Source organism: Daphnia pulicaria, chromosome 11 (genome assembly GCF_021234035.1).
Source record: "Daphnia pulicaria isolate SC F1-1A chromosome 11, SC_F0-13Bv2, whole genome shotgun sequence".
Lineage (NCBI taxonomy): Eukaryota > Metazoa > Arthropoda > Branchiopoda > Diplostraca > Daphniidae > Daphnia > Daphnia pulicaria.
This window is the reverse complement of record NC_060923.1, coordinates 2863289-2888308: the sequence shown is the minus strand read 5'-3', so window position 1 is coordinate 2888308 and position 25020 is coordinate 2863289. Positions and strand designations below refer to the sequence as shown.

The following is a 25020-nucleotide window of genomic DNA, read 5'->3' as shown; positions in this document are numbered from 1 at the left end:
ACGAGAAATGCAATGGACAAAGGCCAAAGGGCTTCCGTTCTCTTCCTACCAACAGCTAGCCGAAGGTAGGCGCGCTGGCTGGGTGCGCAGTTCGCATTCAGTGCGGAGCTTCGGGCTTTAGCAGTTGGAACGAAAACTCTCGAGTGGCCCGTCGGCCTGCCCATATCGTTCGCGAGCATTCAATCAACTCGTAATGGATTGGAAATGCCGCCGTCCGCACTTAAGTAGTTTTATCGCAACCAACACAGGCGCTGAAATCGAGCCAAATACATTTCAATACAAAAGTTGGGATATGAATAAGGAGAAAGAGAGACGATCAACTGAAATAACCGGCGACTAACCAAGCGAAAATGAGGTAAAAGCAAAACAGCAGTAAATGCTGTGCCCATCTGAAACTGGCGTGGTCGATAAATCATCGACAATTGCGGTTTTACGGATTGCGATGTAATATTTATTATTGAAAAATTCAGCGTTTGATTTCTCGTGGCCTTGATATTTAATATCGCTACAAAGTTTGATCCACGTACCATTTAAAATTGAAGAGCTGAAAAATTCCTGAAGCTCATCATTCTCTCATGGCCTGTCGACCAAATCTTGCAAGTTGTAAAAGTTACTGCACACTTGCACAGTACAGTTTTTCGCTATGATTACACAGAAGAAAGAAAGAAAGAGAAAAAACCAAGCAACAAAAATAAAATAGCGGGGTAGTAGTATAGAGAGAGGGAGAAAGAGAACAAGATAGAAAAGTACAAAGTTAGCCATTCGTGGCTAATGCCAGTTCTGTGTACACAGAAAAGAAAAGAGAGGAGACCAATAGAGCAGCGCACTCTTTTTCTATAGCTACACATACACTGACTGCACTCTTCTTCCGTCCGGTGCAGCTATCCCTTTTGACAGGCGACATCCTCATCGTGGACCAAAGCCCCCCCTCCCCACTAGCTCCGTTAGTCGCCCACACCCGGCAGTCGTCATTGATCTCTCAGTTCCTTTTCTTCGCTATATCTATCGCAGCTTTTCTTTCTTCCCTCTTTATTCTTTTCCCGTCTATATCTATTCCGCTAATAGTCTTCAATACATCTCGGAATATGGTCGGCCTACATATCCCCAGTCATGGCCCATATAGACGTGATGTCCAGTATATATAATACAGAGAAGAGGGGCTGCAGTAGTGCACGCTGAGTGGTCGCAGTAAAATTTGATGTCATTCCACTGTATTTTTTATGTTATGGTGGAACCGAATGAAATTTTAAATAGAAATGAAAATATCAACCGCCAACCGCTAGTCGTTTCTATACATAAAAGATATCCGGTGAATTCTTTATTTCTTTCATTTTTTTTAAATTTCACTGCGGAATATTTTTATTTTTATTCGACTTCCTTTTTCGCAAGATCCCGGAACTTTTGTGTTCGCATCGCTAGTGTCAATAATATATAATAATAGTTGAAATCTATACAGGGCCAAGCGAGGCAAGAAAAGGTCTCCCAACCAACAGAAAATGATGACAAAGACCGCGGTCGTACAGCGTGCGAAAAGATCGGCTGACTCGTTAAAAAACCTCAAAATACAAAAGAAAAAGTGATGGAATCGTCTAACACTATCTACAGCAGACTCGTCTGCTGGCTGGCTTCTGTCGTCGCAGCAGCAGAGTGTGGCCATAATATCGAACCGACGGCCTCCGGAAAGCGGCGAATCATTTCACTTCTAATAAATACACACCCACACCGTCGTCTGAAATAATATCCAGACGACTCCTCGAATTTCCCTTTTTCCCAACAATAAGGCCCACAGCGAGAGAAAGGAAAGATAACGAGAAGCGAGAGACAACCAGGAGGGAATGAACGAGCGACGGAGCGTGAATGTATCACGAAGAGGAAGAAAGAAATGGAGATGGCGATAACCTACCGACTATATACGACGCTAAAGGCCTTTGCACCGCGAGCGCCTGCCGCCCATCACACGCATATAGAAACCAACACAAGGCGCATTTTTGAGGCCCATCACCGCAGAATAAAGAAGCGCGGGGAATTTAACGTGATGGATGATGGTGCGGGAGGGCTCGGCGGGTCGGACGAGAGGCGGAGCCGGCGGCGATGGGATGATCAAGTTGCAAGAGGGCTGATGACATCAAACAAATAAAATAATTAAACAAGAAAAAAAGGCTAGTGAGGCGATATCAAAAGAAAAAAATAAAAGGACGATACACACACACACACACACTCGTCGGGCGACGGGAATGTGCGTGCTGCGGTTTTCTGGCCAGAGATAACGATTGAGGAACGTCGTCGTCGCCGACTTCAAAGAGACCCATCAGCTCATCACCGCAGCACAGGCACCGCTTTGTATGTATAAAAAGGCTGCTGCGCTCCATCTCTATTCATCATTAATCAATAGTGTATAGTCGGCAGCTTCTTCATTCTTTCTCCTTTCACAAATGTGAACTAAACGACTATCCAGGGAGCAAACAACAAGAGAAAAGAGAAGGAGGGCAAAAACTTGAGAAATTCACAAAGAAAATAAAGATATATCTATCATCTTTTACATCATGAAAAAAAAAGGTTATTATATAGAACAATAACCGTGATGTCGCTGCTAAAAAAGAAAAGAAATTAGATTCCGTGCGGCCCGGCAGACATAGCGAAACAATGAGTCGCTGTCTGTTGTTTCTGTGTAAAGGGTTGGCTGGATGGGTATATACGTGTATCTACCCCCCCCCCCCCCACCGTTTTGATACGATGACGTGAAATGTTGTTCTTTCTTCCTTTCTTCCAGACGACACATCTTTTGTGTCAGCTCCGCGGTGGGCTCACTCACGCCACGTCGACACATTTGATTAAAGTGTCGAGGGACGAGGACGAGTTCCTCCATCCAGCCCCAACCAAACCCCAACCCCCGCAGCAGCAGCAGCACCCACCAAACAAGACCCAACGGCGAGCTGATGTCAAATCCGATCAATAGATTCATGGATAAGATGGATAGACAGATTGTACTCTATATGCTGCTGTTGTGTGTTCACATGAAAAACACTATACCAACACGCATATAGGCATGCAGCAGTCCGCTGGGGAGGGGAGGAAAAAAAAGGTAGAGCAAATAGGAGAAAAAGCTCTTGTTATCTAAAATGAGAGTGGGTGGGAAATGGAATCGAGAAATCTAAAAATAGAAGCGCGTTCCTTTCATCCTTTCCAGAACATTTCAACTCTTTTCGCTTACTTGAATTTGACAAAAGACGAAAAAAGTTTCCTCTTTTTTAAAGAAAGCAACTTTTATCATCAATATGATAAATAGGAATAAGTCCCAAAAATATGTACTATATACTATAGTCCATTTAATTTCATTTTCCCCTACATTCTCCTAGTGAAAGTATACGGCAGCGCTTGCAGAAAAAAGCAATCGTCATTTTAACTCTCGACGTGACAATATAAGAATAACACGTGTACTTTTTTACATGTTGGCGTCAGTAGATCTTTTGTGTGTGTGTGTATACAAAGCGTCGAATTTGTTTTGAATTTTGGAAAAATAAGCACTCGGTGACCTGGTATCACGCCCTCTACCGCCTATTACTTAAAAAAAATACAAAAAGAAAGTTTCCTAAAAGGTTTTGTTGAAACAAGGAATTGAGGGCGTTGCCGAGTTTTCCAACCCACATTTTGTGTGCCGTTGACTCGATAAAATCCTTGACTGTATTTTTTTTTATTTTCAACGTTTGGAATTTCACTTTTATCCTACGGGAATATTTTGAAATAACGGAAAAAACGCTAGACGGCACGTGGAATATTTTAAAAAAGAAAATATTGTTTCAAGTCTGTTTTCAAACAACTTCTCTTTGAAGAAGGATCTCCTCGATTCGGTAATATTGGAGCCGGTGCTCGAGTTGAGTGCAAAATCCAAATTACTCAACACGAAATGACCTTAAGAACAAACGCTCTACGATTTTGGGTGACTTGAGTTTGTTGGCTAAACGTGAAATGATTTCTGCGATTCGGTGTCCTCTCCAACCACTACGAGCTAATGTCCGTTGCCAAGCTGAATGAGCTCGGAAAGTGCATTCTCTAGCAGTTCTCCGAATCTCTTATCTGACTGCGCCTGTGGGGCGTTCCAACACTCACAGTTTGTGTCCCTTCTACTCCGATAATTTATTGCTTTTGCCTCAATAAGGCCACCCATCGTCAGACAATGCATCGAGAAACTCATCAAACCTCTTCTTGTTCGGCGATATTTGCAGTGACGGAGGGATGGATAAAGAATGGGAGCGAGGATAAAGAGGAAATATCTCAGTGTTGTCTGACTACTTTGGAGTGGAGTGCATGGATACGGGATGAGCTAGAGGCCAGCGTTTTTATGAACAGAACAGTCCCGCCGCAGATCACAGTGGCGAAAACACATCAACCGCAGCTGTTTGATATTACAAAACAAACCCATGCGTGTTTTGACAAGAGAGACGGGCACTCGGCAACATACTTCAAAACAGAGGAGAGACGCTGGTTGAACATGCAGATAAAGTAGAGATATTGCATGATAATGATATGTACAGTTTCCCCTACGCAAACATGTGTAAAAGCAATTCAGACAAAAGAACAGAGTGAACCGCAAGTACGGAGAATGCACTGTACGTGTATAACCTTCGGTACTACTTGTATTGTGAAAAATGAAAAAGGGCGTCCATTTTTCCTTGCTATCTGAGACGATGAAACCACGGGTAGTTGCGACAATATTGCTCTATAGATAGTAGACACGCACAGCGGTACAATCTTATTCTTGTCTCTTGTGTGGGCTTCCATATATTTATGGAATTGGGGTGTAAGCGCAGCATCATATCACAGTCTCCGCTGCGTCTCCGCCATCAGTTGACGGTGTATAATTTTACCATTCGCACCGACCCGACCCCCATACGCCGTTGATACGTTTCAGTGAAGAGCACAGCCATTTCGTCAGATATTACTACTGCACACTGGCCATTCTTTATTGTCGATGTCTTTTCCTTGCTATCGACCTCCAACTATATTGGATAAAATGATGAGCTACGCAGGCTCTTCAACCTAATTAATTCTATTATTGCGATTCGTCAGATGGCAGCAAATATTGAACGATCCAACACTAAAGTGGGAAGTACTCTGACACTATTGTTTTTTTCCTTAGGACTACAAAGAAAATCTTTGGCGGTAGTTTTTTATCCTCCACTAATCGAATTAAAACAACAAATATTTTTTCTCTAAACAACCAAATGTCAAATCAATATAGATCCACTGAAACAAATTTTGAAATAGTCACACTACATTACACGGATCTCAATGCAAAATTATTTTATGGTATTTGATTTGTCCTTTTTTTTCGACTACTTTGCCCGTTTCAGCTTCTAGAAGGCGTTAACGAGACAAATGTCGGTGATTAAGAGAAAAATTAACACATCAGAACACTCCCGCGGAAATTGTCATTTTTGTCCGATCGAACGGCGCATGGGCCGTGTGCGCGCCGATTCAGTCGACTCTCGGGACCCCCGACCCCAGTATCACTTCCGTGCGTGTTTCGTCATTCCAGTTGCACGGCGTCTTCTGCCCGAGGCTGACGCTTACAACTGTACCGTGAACCTAATTCGATTATTAATTTACTTTTCGAGAAAAGTTGGATGAGTCGTTCCGCTGTGCGCCATGTAAAGTGACACCTCTGACACCCAGTGGCTTCCAAGTGGCAAACTTGTCCCAATTTCCAACTTGGGATCAAATGGTTTCAATGTTAGTCTCACCAACAGAGTCGAGTGAAAACATGCCTATGTTCTGTGAGCGTAATACTTTCGTCCCCATCGCATTAATCCGCACGGAATAAGAATTCTGCCTTTTGGGCCCAAATAGTAGTAGTAAGCGGCATGCCATTTGCGCTTGGATCAGACAGCTAAAGGGGACCTGACTATAAATTGGGTAAGGCCTGACTCTTTCATATCAAGCCGGTTGTTTCCTTCGTTTCCCTTGCTGCCTGGTTTATTTCCATTAAATGGTTGCAGTAGCCATAAATATCCTTCATAAGTAGACAGGTAGGAAATGGGTGGCAATTCTACCTCAAATGGAGGTGCATATGGAATAACGAAAAATGGGAGAAACTCAGGGACTCTACTACATTCAACATGTCTAGTCTTTTTTCCAAAATTCTCCATTACCATTCTCTGACCTAAAAGAAGGAGAAAGATCATCCAAACAGTTTCATTACTGAGGATGAGCCAATAAAAAAAAAGGTTCGAAATGGATGGAGTTTCATTAAGAAAACCATCGGCCGAATGAAATGTTCCCAAAGAAGACGAGACGATTCATATCATCCGTGATAGAAAAAAGGAAAAAGAGATTGAAAAAGTTGACTTGTTTCTATTCCCCCTGAATGAGTGGAAACATATTTGAAAATTCTTTAGAGTTGAAATTTCTCAGTTGAATGTAGACAAGGCACAACAAAGCAGTGGAGCGGTCAGATGCGCAAAGACAGAAGAGACGGCGCGTTCCTTAAAACAAAAGTCGAGAAAACAACGGCGCACTTTCATTTCCGTCTTCCACAAGTCTCACCCCAGTTGTATAAATAAAATAAATAAGAGGAAGCAAGTGCTGGAAGGATAAAAGTGGGACCATCCTCGGCATAAAGATCTGCAGTCTCCATCAGCGCAAGTTCATTTCGCTTCTCAAGGCAGCGGAGAGGCGGAAAAACAACTCCGACGAATGGCCCCCACATCTATAACTTGATTGTAAAAACACTGCAGCTTCTCTCCACCAGACGCGACCAGTCGCGATGTAAAAGAACAAAAGAGCTCATTTCTTCTATAGACTTTTTCTCGGCAGCCCAAAATTAATAGCCCGTAATCATCTTAATGGATACTGTATAATAAATAGGGAAAGCATTTTATCTCTACCCATCGACTTGACCAGCGGCCCGTAGTTTCTTATCTAAAAGCTTCTGATGCATTTTTACAGGGGAAAAATAAAGCCAAAAAAGAAAAAAAAAAATAACTTACGTTGTTGTTTTATCCTTTGCCCGTTGCTGAACTTTTCGTTGGCATCACCATTCATTCATTGCAATCTGCAAGTTCACCAAGATCACTCACATTAAGTTCTTTGTTCATTCTTGCAACTTAAAAATACTTCTTGTGGTCTGGTGATTTGACACTCCCACCAACCTATAGGCTACTGATGAGTTTCAGAAACTAAAACATAAAAAAAAGACCGGAATTAACGATAGCTGGATATTGACACTGTCGAGAAAACGAAAATACGTGAATTATGACGACGTGTTACGTAGCAAAATAGTATCACATTTAACTAGCAATTAATCAATTATCAAAGTGTTTCTATAGCGAGTCTCATCTCTCATGTTATCTTTCACTTAAGTCTTATTGAAATTGCCAGAATCAACAAACGAGATTGGGGAGAGCTTCAGCGCCAGACTGACAAGGACTATTTGCTCTTTCTGTTACGACAAATTCCGTGAAAGGAGTTGGGACACTTTTCAGTTCCAGAGTTTCATTACACGGAGGTCGACCATCTAGTGCTCACCATTGATGTGACGTGTTTGTGATTGAGAGTGATGCATGATGTAACGATGAAGCCAGTTCGAATCAACGACAATGGCGCCTTTGCTGAAACAAAGTTATTACTACTTTTCATCTGTGCCTCGATCACACTCCAGTGCTTCTCGGTCGGTATGTTGGGATCGGTCAGTGCCGCCTCCATTCCTTGGACGTCAGCCGGCCCCGGTCGAGTGGTAAGGACCAAACATGGAAACTTACGTGGATTGACACTTCCGGGTGGTGCTGCTCAACCACAAACAACAACCGCTTCACCAGGTATTTTCACCGATATGTTTTAGTGTACAAGTCTACTTTGGAGTTTAGCTGATACAGATGCTACATGCTTGAAAAAAGAAATGTAAAACTTACTCAACATGGTTCCAGTCGAATAGTCCATTAACACAGTCGTGAATAAAAAAAAAACAACCAAAAAATGAAAAATCAGCACCTGTGCCGTTGACTACAATCAATCACTGACATCTGACAATTGGAGACATGACGATTTCGATTCAATCGAAGCTGTGTTGCAATTTCAACAATAATTCAATTATTTTTCTTTAAGATTTAATATTTTTAAAATACAAATTTATTAAACTACCATTGATAATTTGAGAATTTTCAATCAATCATTAATGCTTTAAAATTACTGATTTTTATGAATCTTTCTTAAAATTGCAACACAGCCTCGGTGTCCGGTTGAATCTCACGCCCTCATGTCTCATAATTATCATATCTCATGGCCGTCATTGTCAGTCTCGTCGTCGTCCGCATGAGACCTTGTATCAGGTTGTGGTTTCTTTTCGTGCAATTTTATTGACGTCTGTGTTCAGGGAACAGGGACTACTGGATATGTTTAGATAATTTTGGGTAAGTTCCATTTTCCTAGTAGTGAAGAAGTAAAGTACATTAGCCAGTTCAAGTACACTAGTGTTAGATACCCACAATTGACGAATCCTGTCGCAGAATTTCTTCCGGTATTTCTCTATTTGAAGTTTTTCTCCAGGAAAGTGTATAGTCTCCTGACTGTAACCGATCAGCAAACGAAAATGTATAGATTTTAAACATTTATAACGGAATTTCAGTTTTTATTTTCGTCTGGAGTTCTTCGTTATTCTGTCACAACAAAATCAATAAAACGTACTACGCATACTGAGTCTATTCATATGACTGGCAACATTTTTGTGCATGCTTGCTGCAAATGCATAAACGATCGATAACACACTAAACCCAGTAAAATACCGCCCTAACATTGTTTCCATATTTTATAAGGAGGACATCGTAAATCCGTTGGTGGAAGCAACAACAAGAACGTGGAGGCGTTCCTGGGAATTCCTTACGCTGCTCCGCCAGTTGGTTCTCTGCGCTTCCTACCGCCAGCCAGTCCTGGCCCATGGACGGGCATTCGATCAGCAAACGCTCTACCGCCAGCTTGTCCCCAGCAGCTGCCACCCTTGGCCAACAGGTGCACACGATAATCGATTTTCTATTTCTTAAACATAATGAAAGAGTGATTCCGTATCTCAGATCTAAAACGTGTCTAAGGGGTTCATTAAAACCTTATTTTCATGTGTCAATTCGTTTTGCCTACCGATGTTTGTTTCAGGAATATTTGATAAATTTCGTAAGAGAAGAAGAAAAAGGAAAGCGAAGCCGTGAGAGAAAGTCTGTGAAGATGAGAGATCGTAAATCTGCCAAGGCTTCGTCCTCGTTAGGCGACACGGAACAGCCGATGCGACAAAAAAGAATCCGATGCTCTGCCTGAAATATATTGCTCGCAGCTCGCTATCCTCTAAAGTCGGGAAATGACGTCTCCGTTTATTTATAGCCCGCTAGGTTAGGCGAGACAGTTAAGGACAAAATCGGGGTGAAAGGCGGGAAATAGTTGACCCAAGAGAATCCCAAGTTAACAATGTGTGAAAAAGACACTAGAACGATCCAATGTCGGGTCTTGGGTGTAGCGGTTCACCCATGGACTAATTGTAACGCGAATAGTCAAATCATTTTTGCTTCTTCAATTCCTTTATGTTTTCTTCTAACTCTAAAAATCTTTTGTTCTTTCATTTTTTTTTATGACGTCCATATTTTAGTAAAAAAGTATTGATGACCGTTCCGTTTACGATTTCGTTTTATGCCGGTAATTTTGAACTGTAGACACTTAATGTTCTTTCTCTTTCGTGATATTTCATGACGTCCAATCGATTTTCTTGCCGATCAGCTGATGAATCGAAATGTCATCTGCACATGATTCAATCGCTTTGACTCTTTGAACTTAAAAAATGGAATGGGTCTATTGGTCGTTGGCCAGAAACGATTTGTCGACAGTAACGAAAAAGGGCAAAGAAAAAAGAAAGGGCTCGACGTTTAGGTGAATCAAGGCGTCAAATCAAAAGAAATTAATCCTAAATGTTGCGATTCACGAAACATCTTTATGTTTTTTTTTGGGTAAATTTGTCGCTGTATTTGAAAACCAATTCGTTAATTCTAATGTAGACCATAGACGTTTACTCGCATCATTCTGTTATACACTGTCGTGCATTTGACACCGTCGTGATTAGGTTTTTTCTGTCTAAATTGGAATAACGTTAATGACATTTTGTATCAACGCAGAACGGCCAGTCTGGAGACGATGCCTCGAGCTCGCTATTACCAACTCAAGAGGATGCAGTTGCTGTTGGCCAATCAGAGCGAAGATTGCCTCTACCTCAACGTTTACGCCCCATCTGAAGGTTCGACTTCTTCTTCTTTTACTCTTCTTCTTCTATCTTTATTGTTCTTCCTTTTAATGGAATAGTCCGCGAAAAAGACACGCCGACTGTTTTCTTATTGCGCCTTCGCTGTCCAAAAAAGTCGACCCTTGTTCTAATTAGCGGATACTTTCTATTCATCACGGTTCATAAAGCAAGGCGATCAATAAGATGCTGCTGAATATGTGTAAAGACGAGAACATGGGCGTCTCTACTTTTCGGCGCTTTGATTTCAGGTTGTACCCGACGCCCAGCAACACTCCGCTATCGTTCCCGTTAGAGACCAATAGAACTCGACGTCAGGGTTTCCATTTCCTGGCCCGTCTCTGGTCTCATTTCCATTCATAACTTGTTCACTTTGTCTATGAATACCGTCAAGGACCTTCGTCAGCAGCGCGTTCGTTTTGTCCACTTGACGCCTTGCCCACTTGACCGTTTGTTTTATTCTCTTGGTTCTGTTGTTGGTGTCAAATTTGACGAACCCAATGCATGACTGATTAAGAACATGCAAAATGGAAGAACGTGATGCATTCCTAACCCGATGAGGTTCACCGTATTCTATCCAATTCGCAAGTTGGAACAATCGAGGATATTGACAGAATTGCAATTCAATCGTATCAGATGCCACAAAAGAAAATCCAAGGTGACACTAAGACAGGACTCGACGAACCCAACAAACCCAAGTCGGGCGATGATTTTCTTCACTCCCGTGCGAGTCTTTCATGAAATCTATTGGCTATTATCGTCGTCATCAGCGGCTTCGTAGGAAACTGAGCTCGAACTATTGATCCGACAGGTTTTCTTTTGTCACCGCCACATGCAGGCGAGTTCCTTTATTCGATCAAGTTTGCCAGATCCAAGGTCCAAGTGCCTGTGCCAACCATCTTTCCCATTCGGCTTGCCCGCGATTATTTAGATCAATGGCCGGCAGCCGAGCAGTTTCCATTGTAATCGCATCCATATTACAGAGGAGAGGAGGAGAATAACGTGCAGGGAAATAGAAAACTGGCGGCGAATAGCACGTCCGAAAGTGCTTGTCCCATATAATATCTATGCCATTTTTATCAATAAACTTGGAAAGAGATAAAAGTTCCTTTCAACCAGAGATGACCCTCGCGAATTACGACAACACATCCTTCACACCCTCCACACGTCTCTTTATTGTTGGCCTCAATTCAATAACTGGTCAGCACAATTCCATATAATAACGCCGATTATTATTTTTTCCACTGGCAAAACATCCGTCAAATCTCAATTTGACAAATAAAAAATAGCAACTCTGAACGGGTCTGGCGTGAAATATTTTGTCGGTAGGCCTATCAGGTTTCTCCATTCTTTGTCATTTGTCATTCTTACCGACGATATCATTCCTTTTTATTGCAGTATTTTATTTCTGTATCTGAAAGCAAATTCACCTAAATTTTTCTGGAAATGTGAAATCGTTCACAGGATTTGCTGGTGGTGGATCGACTTCGCTTGCGTCATCGCCCGTCATGGTCCTCGTTCACGGCGAGTCCTACTCCTGGGGTGCCGGGCACTTGATGGATGGCGCAATGTTGGCCGGAAAAAGTCGCATGGTCGTTGTCACCCTCAACTACCGTCTTGGCATTTTAGGTACAATCAAACATCCTCTAAATGTGACGCACGACTCGCCTTATTAATACTTGAGTTGCTCCTCGCCCATTGGCTAACGGGTCGTTGGCTTTGACGGTAACGGCACATCGTCTCCAGTGCCGGAGCAAAGATATTGGATTTCATGTGATGATTTGTTCCTTTGGCCTTTGCCTCGCTCAATTTTTTCAACAAGACAATCCCAATATTTAGAACTTTAGTATAAATTTAGAGGAAATTTGAAATTGGTTTATGATTTTAAGATAATCATCGCCAGCCGAAGCAGCTAAAGTCCATTAGTCTCTTAAACATTTGAAATATTCTATAAGGTTAGATAAAGTTGGATATTGAACTAAAACATGACTAGTTTAGTTTTAATTGCAAATAAAACTAATAATGTGTTAAACCATCAACAGGATTCCTACAGACGGCAGCCAGTCCGACTCCCGGCCAAGTCCGTGGCAAAAGCAAAAGTGCCATCCCGACGCAAGGCAATTACGGCTTATTGGATATAGGTAAGAAATGACGACAGCGATGATTACGTGGACATTTCGACGATAGTATTGGCTCATATTTCGATTCTGACGATAACAAGTGGCGGCTGTGCTGTGGCTGAAGGACAACATCGGCGTCTTTGGCGGCGACTCGAGTCGCATCACGTTGAGTGGCCACGGAACGGGCGCTGCCCTCGTCAATCTTCTCATGATCTCGCCCATTGCAGCCGGTAAGTCGCTTCATTCACCCTCTCCATTATCCTACGTTTGCTTTGTCTGCCGGTTCGGGTCTGTGATCGCAGATCCCCTTCCATTCGTCTTTTTTTTTTCCGTGATGAACATCAACGGCGGACGATGGTTAACGCATTACGACATGATCGATTTTTTCCCCATTCCCTGCGGTTCCATCTGAATAGATCCCCATCCTTAGTATCCGTAGACCACCGACGGTCCTATTGCTTTTAGATCCATGGCGACCCATCGGCTATTACAGCGGTTTAGTAGGGCACATAATGAAATAGCTAGTCCGTCCTTCTTCATGTCCGATTCGTCCCAAGGCTCTTCAACCGAGATATTGCCTATCTGTTCTCTCACGATAAGTAATGTTTTTTTTTGTTTTTTTTAAATATTTTTTTTTATTTTATTGTTTCGTTTTGTTTCGTTTCCTCTTCGTTTTTTCAATGTACATTTATCCGTCTTTTCTTATGTCCGTTGGAATCTTGATGGTAATTATTTTTTACTATAATCAGATATTTCCGTGACGGGTTGTACCGTCGTAACGCTACCGTTTCTGGCTATTTTCTCAAGAAAATCCTCGAATCTCCCTTGTGTGTACTCATTCATTATTTGCTTGTATGAGTGCTCAGTGCAGTATCTTTTTGCATCCGATGTTTTAACCACGGACGCCATTTTACGCTATTTTTTTTAAATTCTCGATTGGAGTTAATGGGTAAGACATGCATAACCAAATGCTTCACAACTGTTGATAAATGCATAGGTCATTTTCAGCCCTTTTAGTGATGTTACGTTGTATATCTCTATTCAAAACCTCCCAGAAGATCCGGTATTTAACGTACTGTTTGCCTTTTCTGTTTAAGTTAACGTAACATCACCAATCAGACCAGGTGCGAAAGAATTTCAAAGCCCCTTCGACCTTAATGGAATATTTTTGCGATAATTACTTAAGTAAAAAAACCAATCGATGCGGCACCTCTATTCTTCTCTTCCAATTTGGTGTTGTAGGTAAAGCGGTCGTCTCTACTATTTTTAAACAGAAATGGCAATTTGAAAAGGGTCGCAAAGTCATTCAAACTAACAATAACTACGATTGTTAACAACATGATTTCTGTCAAACTGAGCCAGACTAAAACACAATGTTTTGGGCTTTGGATGACTGATTAGAGAATTCTTTATTTTCATTTCAGCATTTAATTCTGCTACCTCGCGTTATACTTTGTGGATCAGTTGCATTGGTTCAAAAGTATGAGATTATTTATACACGCTATAGAAACTTCAAACTTCCTTGAGAGAACTTATAGAAAATCGTTGCTATGGATTTTCCAGCAAAAGAAATCGAAATAAAAATACGTTTGCGATCTTCAGGGAATCCATAATTCCGTATGTAAGTCTCTACTCCTTAAGCTACTACTAAGTCTTGTCCTTTTTCTACTTTTTTTCGGGAGTATCATTTCCATGTCGTTGAGTGGTATTGTGAGTCATCGAGTTTTTATACATAGAGCCTATGGGTCTATTGAGGTGCCTTCTCTGCTTTCTTTCTTTTCTTCAAATGTACCGTAGCGCCCGATTTTGATTAGATGGATACAACATACAAGAGAGAAGCGCAAAGGTCTCCGTCGTCGCATATCGAACTTTGAAAATCGCGGGAATTGCGGCAGTGAGGCAAAAACGGATGAAAATCACGAGACAGAAAACTATGTGGGTCATACAGTCGTTGGACCTCATTCAAAGGATATGCGGCGAACATATACAAATACAGAACTCTTTCCTTCTTTAGTCCTTTCTCGTCCCTCTTTTTATTAATGCACAGCAGTGGATCTAGTCTGGATATTGGACTGGCAGGCCCACTGGATTTGGAGGGATGAGTTTCCACAGCAGCCGAGAGAATTCTCTATTGTGACGTCTGCCCCCTCTAATCGCAAACTAGGGATCCGTTGCAAGCGAAAGGCAGTCGCATCTTCCTAGCAGCTACAAAGTTCACTTGAGGATCGGATATTGGAGAACTTTCTCCTTTTTTCTGGCGTCCATGTTTTTTTCTTTTTGCCACACCCTACTCCCACACCCACTCTCCTCTCTCGAATCTTTTTCCTAAAGTTGAAGAGATGGAAATACGAGGCTCGGATGTCGTCTCGAAACTTGACAAAAACAACACCCACAGCACAAAAAGGTTGACAAAGAATTTAGCCGTAGACAAAGAGATAGCAAATCATAATCCCAATACTCTGAGAAGAGACAGAAACTTGGTTGCTTTTTAATCCCCAAACAAACAAAACAGAAGTGTGTATTTTATATCACAACTTATATTCCAAGACTTATTCAGTTGTAATTCCAGCACTTCTTTGATGTGTGTGTGTGCAAATATGGCCGATGGCAACTTGAGTGCAATAGCAGAATTCCTCAGACGTAGTCGGCCGTTTTGTTTATGGAAAGGATGTCCTTTGTTGCGACCCAGTGACTTTATTCAATCAAACGATCAAATGCAGAAAACACAGCGCGCGAGGATTTTTGATATTCTTCGAATTCTCCTCGGTTTTCTTAGCTTCAGTTGATACAGGACATCATGGGTCATTATTATCGCTTTAGACGCTTTGCCTTTTGTTCTTCGAGTATAACTACGGATTTCGACTCATTTGTATAGTGTTTCCTTTTCTGATGATGCTATTTCTTGTGATCGTCCTTCTTCATCGCGTAACAGAAGCTTGTTTGTATACCCGACCAATAACACGGCTCCTTGTCAATCTTCGAAAGTTGTTGCTAAGGCCAAACATTTGGAAACAAACGAAGATAAGATGCCATAATTGCTTGGTATTACTATCATTGCCTTTATTGCATTCTCATTGTTTGAAGATATCGATAAGAATTGTGGGTGTTGCTAATACAAATTGGGTTATTATGGCAATTTGTTTAGAAAATCCCTGCATGAAATCCCGAAAGATTTGAAAGACAAAGAGGGTAATTGGATTTCGTGTATTTGCATTTTCTATCCATCACATCAATTCTCAGTGGGGAAAGTCTATTGCAGTTCAATCTCCCAGAAAAATAGGAACAATCAGTCCAAATCGATGTAGATCAAGAGGTTAGTTGCGATGCCCGACTAGGTTCCCTGCAATATCTTCTGCAAGATTGAAATCCAAAGTATCAAAATATCTGTCTAAATCCTGGGATACGAATTGATTTTCTTTCCTGCCGAGAAAATATATAAAAGGAGATATTGAGCATCAGACGCTATAATCTTATACAGGATTGGGAAGGATAGGCAATCTACTTCCAGCCTATGCCAAAGTCGCCGTGAAACAAGACGACAGTCGAGATAAAGAATAAATAATAGAAAATTGTGCTGTTCAGCAAGTCTTTTTTTCCCCCTATACAGCTCAAGGCCCACCATGGACTGTTTATTTCTTAAGTCATGGTGTGCTGTGTATTTAAAGAAACAGATTGTCGAGACGAATAAGGACGTTACATGTCCAAAGGTCACAGGATAAAGTGACATGCCATAATCAGCGCGGCCCACTGAATAAGAAACGTAACCGACAATAAAAGTAGAGTGCGTTACATTTTTTATTTGTCGTCCCTTTTTCATTTTTCACTGCAGTGACCAGCAACGTTACGTCACACGCGAATAGTAAAGCTGTCAAATTATCATATATTTTTTTTTCAAATAACAGATTTCTGGGGTGCTCGATTTTCGCCAATTCTTTACTTTGTCAGTCGTGATGTTACGTAAGCCTTGAGCGCTGGAGTGGAACGAGTTATTTTTGCTGCCTCATTACACTTTCACTCAAAGCGCTACATTCGTGGCGATTCCATTAGAGTAGCCAATCTTCATACCTCGTATACCTAAACTTGTGGATCAATATAGTTGTAGCTCTGATTTTAGACTTCCGCTTAAATCAAGTCTGCACGAGATTTTTCTCTGGCTTTTGAGCCGAACGAAATAAGGCAACCGTATAGAAGAATTAGAATTTCGAAGAAGAGCCGCATATTCGTTCAACTGTCAGTTAGGATTAGAATAATAAGCGTTGGAAAGACTGAGAAAGATGCTGGCAGGCCATGCTGAGGTCTGACCGTATATACCCAGTATCGCATTAATCAGAGACTCCAGGGAAATTGTTGGTGATTTTTCGACGTAGCTATTCCCTGAATATAACTAAATGTGTTACAGAAATAGAGTGTGTTGTACAGCTACTTTCCATAATCTTGAAGCGGAATACCTACGCTAAGCCGGTCCTGCCAAGTGATTTCCTAAATAAAGATTCAATTCTCCTTTTTGTTGAGTGTTTTTCGACGTTATCCAGTTGATTAGTTTAACTTCAAAGTCGCATCACGTTTTACAGTACCTACTTTGACGTCATTCGCCAGCCTCAGCCGCTATGTTATCGATTTTATCACAAAACAACACTGAAGGGTTACTTACCTCATTTTTGCTGCTGTTGGCAAGAAATACTATCGCCGGCATTCGCATCGAAGCTTTTTCGAACAGAAGAAAACATTTGAAAAAAAAAATGCTCTTTCGTTGAATGGTTCTTACAGATCGAACGATATTTACGTGACTGGAAAATTTCCAGAGATATTCGATCCTTCAGCTTTTATTAGAAATGAAAGAAACCGTCAGAAAAACCTCAGTCTAAATCACGGAGCGTAAAAAAGAACGTCGGCCGAATTGAAACTAAAACAGGGAAATAAAAGAAATGCACGGAAATATCACGATCTAGACTTCTTCTTCTTCTTCTCGTGAATGTCAAAACAACCCTGGTGGTGTTTGTTGTTCGTTTATTGGATGTCACACGCCAGATCGACAGACTACCAGACAACGGGGGCGTTACATCTATATTGTTTCCTAGTCTCGTGTCTGCTTCACTAACTCTACGATAGATTTATCGGGAACTACTCTTATTAAACATTTTTCCCGTTGCGTGTCTTTATTTCGATCACAAAAGACCATGTCACATATTTTTCCATTACCAGGAAAAAATTGTATTTAATGTTGAACTTTGTTGTGCAGGACTGTTCCAGCGGGTTGTGCTGATGTCCGGCTCGGCGTTGAGTCCGTGGGCTTTGAATCATCAGGCCGGCAAGTTGAAAGCAGAAGTGGCCCGCCAGATGGACTGCGAGCCGTTTGCCGGATCGGACGGAGCCGCAAGTGCTGAGCAGATGAGTTTGGCCGACATTGGCGACTGCCTACGAAAGAAACCACTCGAATCGCTCATGGCCGTCCGCCTTCCGGCGCCTCCGCGATTCTTTGCAAGTTTCGCGCCTTTCGTCGATGGCGCCGGGATCGTCGCCATCGATCCGCTTCGCGCCATGCAATCGGCGAGCGAGGATTTCGCTCGCATCCCACTCGTTGCCGGAGTCACTTCCATCGAGAGCTATCGCTACACTGGGTGAGTGCTTCTCTTTTCCAGGCCCCTAATTATTCATTGATATTCGACATCAAGAAAAACACAATTGCCCCAAATTGCCGTCGTATTCCCAGATGATGATTAAAAAATTCGTCCGACTTCTGAAAGCCTTAGAACCCTGTGCGTATACCAAGGGCATTTGTTACTATTTAATGATGAGCATAAAGTTCTTATTTAAGACTTTTACGTAACCAAGTTTTCTCGTTCTTCGCCATGAGCCCCTTACAGCAACTTGGGATTTCAAAGTTGCCAGTCGTTTGATCCATTTTAGTTCGATGAATTATAACAAAGTCTAGCCTGGCATGAACTGCTAGCTACTGCATCGCCTCCACCATGTTGTATAAAATATAACGAGCTGCCACACATATACTTGCCCGTAATTGTGGAATCTCCCTAGGCTATATAATATCATCCAAACGAGCCATGGGACGGTGAATAGAAGCGATTGTTTATGCACTCGAATGAGCCCCACAGTCGTCATTTAACGATATCCCAATCCATGAAAGTTAATAATCACATCCGAATGTAAGCCTTCCCCCCCCCTCCCTCCAGCACTTGCGAGTTTGGGTTCATTTGGATTATACGCCAAGTTTCGAGTGTTCAGCTCACATTGGCGGTTGAATACGAAAGAGGTTTTATGCTTGCCAATCATCAACGCAAAACAGTCAGTATAGTCAATGCAAATCGCAATCTCTCGGCTACAACTCTAAAATACAACGCAGAGACGTCCAAACTCTCTTTGTTGCTGTTTAGACCTTCTTCTCTGTTTCACGAAAGCGCCGCGTGAGATGGGATTACGCCTCCCGCATAAAATGGCCATTTATTCCGCCACACTAGACGTACTACAGAAAGCGCCCAACAGCGTATAGACAGACATGCCGCGAACCCTATAGAAACGACGTCGCCCTAGCTACTATTCTTTTGTCTGGCAAAATGTATTCGAGTAACGAAACCGGCTAGACCAAAGGCGCACCCATAAATCCCTGTGCAGCCTATTCTGAATTCCAGCGGTCTGGATGAAGTGACGACTTTTTCAAACCTTTGATTCGCAGCAGCACGAAATGTCATTCAGTCAAAGTTGTTGTCAATCGAAATTTTTTAATAAAAGCCGTTGACAAAGTCGAGTTTACGTATAGAAAAACTAGAAAATTAATTGTTAATTTTTAATTTAATATTGACCAGTCATAATAATTAATAACAAGTTTACACTAGACGACCATGTCGCTGAAATGCTCAGAAATGTCTACACGTGTCGTGTTCTTTTTTGTTTTTTTTTTGCGTTCGTTACGTGGCCCGGAGCGGCTCAGCGCTAAAGGATCAAGTAGACTCTTACTTTGGCATGTCGGTCACGACGGCGACAACGAACGACTTCGCCCTGATGATGCAGCATCAGTGTATAGCCAAGAGCAAGGAAGGAGGGGGGGAGGGTTTATTTAGTCGTTTTCCTCCAGCGGAACGCATACTGAATGACTGAAGGCTGGCTCGGAAATGGATGAAAAAGCTTTTAAAAACACAATACACGATTCCCCTCTAGCTTTCCAATGTTTTCTTGATGGAGGTGAACACACACACTCGCCGTCTTTACACCAAATGTAACGATAATCAAAATGCTCGGCGCGGGGGTAGACAAAACCAGCAGTCCCATCTTTAGGGTATACGCTAGATGGATAGAGTGGGCCTATTGTTGTCTATGGGATCGCAGTCAATAAATAATACAGCGAGAGACTAAAGTCAACAATCCCCTGAAAGCCAAAACGCAATTCCGGAATAATGCGGATGAAATCAATTTTTTAAAACAAAGCAAAAGAGGCAGAGGCTGATATCGAATATTTCTTGTTATTTTTTGTCACTAGACGAATTCTTTTAATAAATCACGACTCTTCTCATCTACAGGGATGCGGATTTACGGAACGGGATCAGCGAAGACAAACGGGATCGTTCGCTGCGCACTCTGATCCGCAACTTTTACCAGTACCATCTCAATGAAATCTTTTACGTCTTGCGGTAATGGAAGAAAATTACTTGACGCCCACGCAATGTGACGTGGGTTGATTTGCTGAATAATCGAATTGTCACCACCAACAGGAACGAGTACACGGATTGGGATCGTCCGTCGGCGCTGGACGACTTGTCGATGCGCGACAGCCTGTCGTTGGCACTGAGCGACGCCCTGGTGGTGGCCCCACTCATGCACGTCGTTCACCTGCACGCCCAGCGATCGACAAACCCGTCGGGGACCTTTTTCTACCACTTCCAGGGGCAAATGTTGGCCAGCGTCATCCAACAGCAGGTCCAAGACGTCGACCTTTCCGAGTATCACGTGAGTGTAACAATCGATTTTCGAACCAGCAGATTTCGTTCGCCAGATCTTCTAGGGGGAAATGTATAAATCGAATTCGCGTTGTGATGAAGATGTCGTCGTTGACTAGTCCAAATATATTGGACTGAGGATGGATGAAGAGGCCATCCATCACCCGGGGGCTCAAATAAGTGGGGAAATTCATAAATCAAAAGAATGCAGTTGCAGCTGCTGCTGTTTGGTTTCGTGAGTTGTTGGTTTGGGGGCGTGCTGCAGTCGAGGCCTTGCAATTCATCACTAAAACCAACAAACAAAAAATACAAAACTAAATTACAATAGTTAAATGAATGGAAAATTTAGTGTTGATGCGAAATAATATCCTCTATTTTGGCAGCAAGAAAATATTGCGGAAGCTTGAACGTCAGCTGTTGTCAAATGGATGTCCATCAGCACTTTGTGATGTGTGGCTAAGATGAAAACAAATTAAATGTCATCCCGACGTCTAACGGGGGATGCCAGATGCTACAGTATTACAACATTTCAAATGAACTCGGCTAAGCCAAACAAGTTTGAACCAAAGTTTGATGGAAAGCGCTCAGAGTCCTGTTTTATTAAGTCGAACCTCTTAACTTAGATGGCCAAACATTCGTTATCCAATCCCTCGTTCAGGCAAACAAACTTTGCTTATTACTGGCTTAACTTCGAGTACTACTTTTACTTTTTTTAAGAAAATGTTTAGATCTCTGGAAATCAAACATTCTAGATGTACGACCTTATTTTTGATTTTACTAATTTCATAAATGGTAACGAAAACAGCGTCTAGGAAGCGTGACGGGTGACGAACTGGAAGCGCTGCAATTGGACGCCACAGCCAACGGAGCTTCGTGGTCGTCGGCCGACGGTAATAACCACGAAGCAGCGAGCAGCGCCGGTTACACGGTCATCAACGTGACGGAAACCACAAGAGAACCGACAACATCAGGCACTCAGCTCCTCCCATTTCTGGCGTCTTTTGCTAGCACTGGGCAAGTCCTCATCTTTCTTTCTTTTTAATTAATATATATTGTGATTGAGTTTCTGACTTCTTGTAAATCTTGCAAGAGAGGAAGGCCAGCTCCGAAACTAACAGAACGGACTTTTTTGTCTTTTTGTTTTTGCCGCTCTTTTGCCCGCCCATGACGCGCAGGGATCCTAATTTGGAGATCGGAAGCAAAGGAGAGCTGATGCCGCGATCCAAACTCCGATGGGAGCCATTCAATTTACATTCGCAGTACTACATGGTCTTTGGTGAGTCTTTCAAGTCCTTCTCTCCCCATGCACATCATTCATCCTTGGTGGATAAACTCTCACCCAATAGATCTTCCATCTGAATGGAAGGATATCGTTATTATTTGTTATGGAGTCATGGAGTAAAAAGAAAATGTGGGTTCATGAATGTAAAATCATAACTGTAGTTGATTTGCGCATTAAATCCATCCAACTGAATCAAAAGTTGACCCCTCAAGTTGAATGAATTTTCTAAGATCGAACGTACTGTACGTAAAATTGCAAGAATTTGGGGCGGAAACTAGACTTAAAATTCAATTCACCATACATTAAATGTATTACGTTAAGCAAACAATTTCTATTTCACATTTTTGACAAATCAATTATTTCTCCCGAAAGGAAAACAACAGCAACAACAGCACGCCCATTTGAAGACTCACTACCGGGGTCACCAGATCGCCGTCTGGCTGCAACTGATTCCGTCGTTGCATCAGACAAGTGGCGATGGAACCGGAACTCATCCGTCCATTCATCACACATTCGATCAGCATAACACTCCAGCTGACCAATTCTACGAAGGTAGCCATGCCCCATAATTAAGTTAACAAGGCTTTAGCAACACAGGACGGGAGAATGTTTTTCATTTGATCTTTGTCAAATTGTACAGAACGAATTTTCACACCATATTTCTCAATCACACATTGTCACTAAAATATGTTCTCAATATAATCTTTTCTCTTTTTCCTTTTTTTGTGTGGATGAAACGACATTACTCACCGAATTCAAGGAGTCGTTCGGTTGTCCGGCAACAACATTACTAGAACGATTGGACGGTCCCAGGATTCCCCGCTGACGTCGGACGAGGATCCAGTTGCCACCAGCGCAACAGTGGTCGAGTGTAGCAGTTCCGTCAACGGTCACAAGCGAAATGGTCACAATGAGACGCTTAACGGCACATCACCAGGTAAATAACAATCATGAAATTTCCGGAAAAGCATTTCAAAATTATTGGCATATAATTGTAAGCGACATGTTATAAAAAAGAGGGTTGAGGAAAAAGTTCCAATAAACTCGACTGTGGTATAAGCTCTTGTCGAGTCCTTTTGCCCAGCTACTTTTCCTGGAATCATGAAACGAAATAAGTGGCAAGCAGCGAATAAGCAAGACGGCTGGAAACTACAGCGCTATCCTCAAAGTTATTACCGGAATTTCTTTAGCGAAAATCTCGTTTTAAAGTTCCGATGCGCCATTATACCGCAGTTGACTCTGCTCTCCTCCAAATCAATATTTCGGGGAAATTTATAAAAAATTATTTTCATGGCAAGGGAATAATTTTTTTTTTAACTATGATGTGATCAACATAAAGACAGCAGAATCGGAAAGTGACTGGGAAGGGAATGGAGTAGTGGACGTGTAGGCGGAGATCGGCGTCGATTCCCGCACCCATTCCACGCCGGAAAAGGCGAAACACGACAATGGACAAAAACCACACTAAAGAAAAAGAGAAAATGTGGAAGAAAAGATGTCGAACCTCTTTATTTATATGAATGTTCCTTGAATGCGAAGAACGTTGACGTTGTCATTTATCAATCGAGTCGCGACTGTTGGAAAAAATGAAGAAGTGAAAACGCTGCAGTAATGAAAACAGAAACGAATGTTGAAATTCAAAATATTTTCCTTCTCTTGTTTGTTGGTTAACGAATATCCTGACGTCCAATTCTGGAATTGAGATAATAATCATCTCGAAAAATAAGAAATTTGTGAAAAAATCTTTCGAGGAACGCAACCAATAATAATTATTGAGGGAACATTTTCATTTGGTGGGTCGACTCCAAGGGGTCCGCAACTCAAATTTACTTTTTATTTTTTTTACTTTTTCCTTGCTTTATTTTTCCTTTTTTCCTTTTGAGATAGGCTTTCCTTCAAGCGAAAATAAAAGGGTAGGGAGGGGATTGGGGAGGAAGGGCGGTTCGTTCGCGCGCGCCCTTCTTTTAGCACGTAAAGTAAATTTACTTTTTTTTTCCTTTTTTCACTTTTTTTTGCTTTTTTACCTTTTTTGTTGTGGTAAATTTGAGTTGCGGACCCCTTGGTCGACTCTATTGTTTGTTGCCATGGTTGCTATTTTCTTAACCGTTTTCGTTGATAGCAAAAATAACTTGACTAATAAATGTATTTTGTTTTATTCCCATTGTCAAAAAGGAACGGGGGATTGGACAATAGTGAAACCAAGTGTAATGGCGTCGGAGACGGGCTCTTCTTCTTCCACTGTTCCGTCGCCGGGGAATAATAACAACAGCACATCTGTCAGCGTTGCTGGAGGAGAAAGTCGGCTGGTGTTGGGTTTCTTTTGGACCAACCAGGCGACGCTGAGCATCATCTTGGTGCTGGGAAATATTTTGCTGATTGTTAACTTGATTCTCTTCGTCACCATCTATCGTCGCAGTCGGTGCGGCAATTGCAAACGAAACGGCGACGACAACGACGTAGACACAGAAAATACCATCCAAGTATAACCATCAACATGCATATAATATAATGTTTCTCTCATAATTTGACTCTTTCTGTGGCAAATTGCAGAGGATATCGGACGGTCAGTTGGAGGGTCGAGTGGCGAGGCAATCGATTGAATCGATGACCGATTTGCGCCAGTTGGTCATCAGCCATTGCCACCAGCATCCGCGTAATCATCCGGATATCACGTCACAAGCACTCGTTCAACAACATCCTCCTCCTCCTCCGCAACAACCGCTTTTAGCCAGTGGGGTCGTTTCGTCTGACTTGACGACCAGCACCAGGTTGCCGTCTCCTCAACCTTTTCTGCTCAGAGTGCCATCACCTCATCATCAGGTAAAACCGTTTATTGCAATACGGAGAATAATGCGTTGATGAAATTATTGTCCAATTATTCAGTTTTTGCTGGACGAGAGCAATAAAAGCGCAACTTTACCCTGCAGCAAAAAAGCAGGACAAAATCCTCCACAATCTTCAGCGGTTTATCAGCAAGCGAGTGCCAAATCAATTCAAGAGATCAACGTGTAAATAGTTTCGTTTCTTCATCTCTCAGTACTTTCAGTGAATGTCTACAATTTTGTGCAAGCTTGCGTGCGAGAGCCCTTCAACAGTGAACAATACTTGACATCTCCCGGTGAATTATACCGTACCGACTAATTTGTGATTTTTCGCTCAACTGCCCCGATTTGTGAGAAAAAGCCAATCCAATTCGTCTAACGAATGTCGTTTTCGTCTCTCGACTAAAAACCTACTGGTCATTAGGATTTATATTGCCTCAGTTTCACGATGTGTTAATATCCATCTCGTGTATCATAATGACTGTGTACATTAATAAGTGACTTTGTTGATTAAGAAAATTAAATACAAGTCACTCTATCAGCATCATACATTCTCGAATGTATGATGCTTTGTTGCTGGTAA

General features: G+C 42.0%; 1 protein-coding gene and 1 long non-coding RNA gene across 3 annotated transcripts; one reads left to right on the top strand and one right to left on the bottom strand.

The window, feature by feature from the left end:
- Positions 1 to 320: 320 nt before the first annotated feature.
- LOC124315822 lies at positions 321 to 7999 on the bottom strand. The gene is made up of 3 exons (XR_006911717.1): positions 7908 to 7999; positions 6987 to 7175; positions 321 to 2116 (listed from the first exon to the last, which is right to left on the bottom strand). It is a non-coding gene; the product is annotated as an uncharacterized LOC124315822 (long non-coding RNA).
- On the top strand, positions 5553 to 25020 carry LOC124315129 (neuroligin-1-like). Of its 2 annotated transcripts, XM_046780571.1 has the most exons (17): positions 5553 to 5913; positions 7360 to 7814; positions 8808 to 9000; positions 10146 to 10264; positions 11732 to 11896; positions 12310 to 12408; positions 12489 to 12617; positions 17627 to 18005; positions 19917 to 20027; positions 20109 to 20343; positions 21139 to 21347; positions 21509 to 21609; positions 21988 to 22167; positions 22376 to 22552; positions 23788 to 24095; positions 24166 to 24435; positions 24499 to 25020. In XM_046780571.1, the coding sequence occupies exons 2-17, from the start codon at positions 7556 to 7558 to the stop codon at positions 24625 to 24627; spliced, it is 3063 nt and encodes a 1020-aa protein (XP_046636527.1). In that variant the 5' UTR covers positions 5553 to 5913; positions 7360 to 7555; the 3' UTR covers positions 24628 to 25020. The 2 variants fall into 2 exon arrangements, with proteins under 2 accessions (XP_046636527.1, XP_046636528.1); XM_046780572.1 differs by lacking the exons at positions 5553 to 5913; positions 7360 to 7814 and adding an exon at positions 8314 to 8405.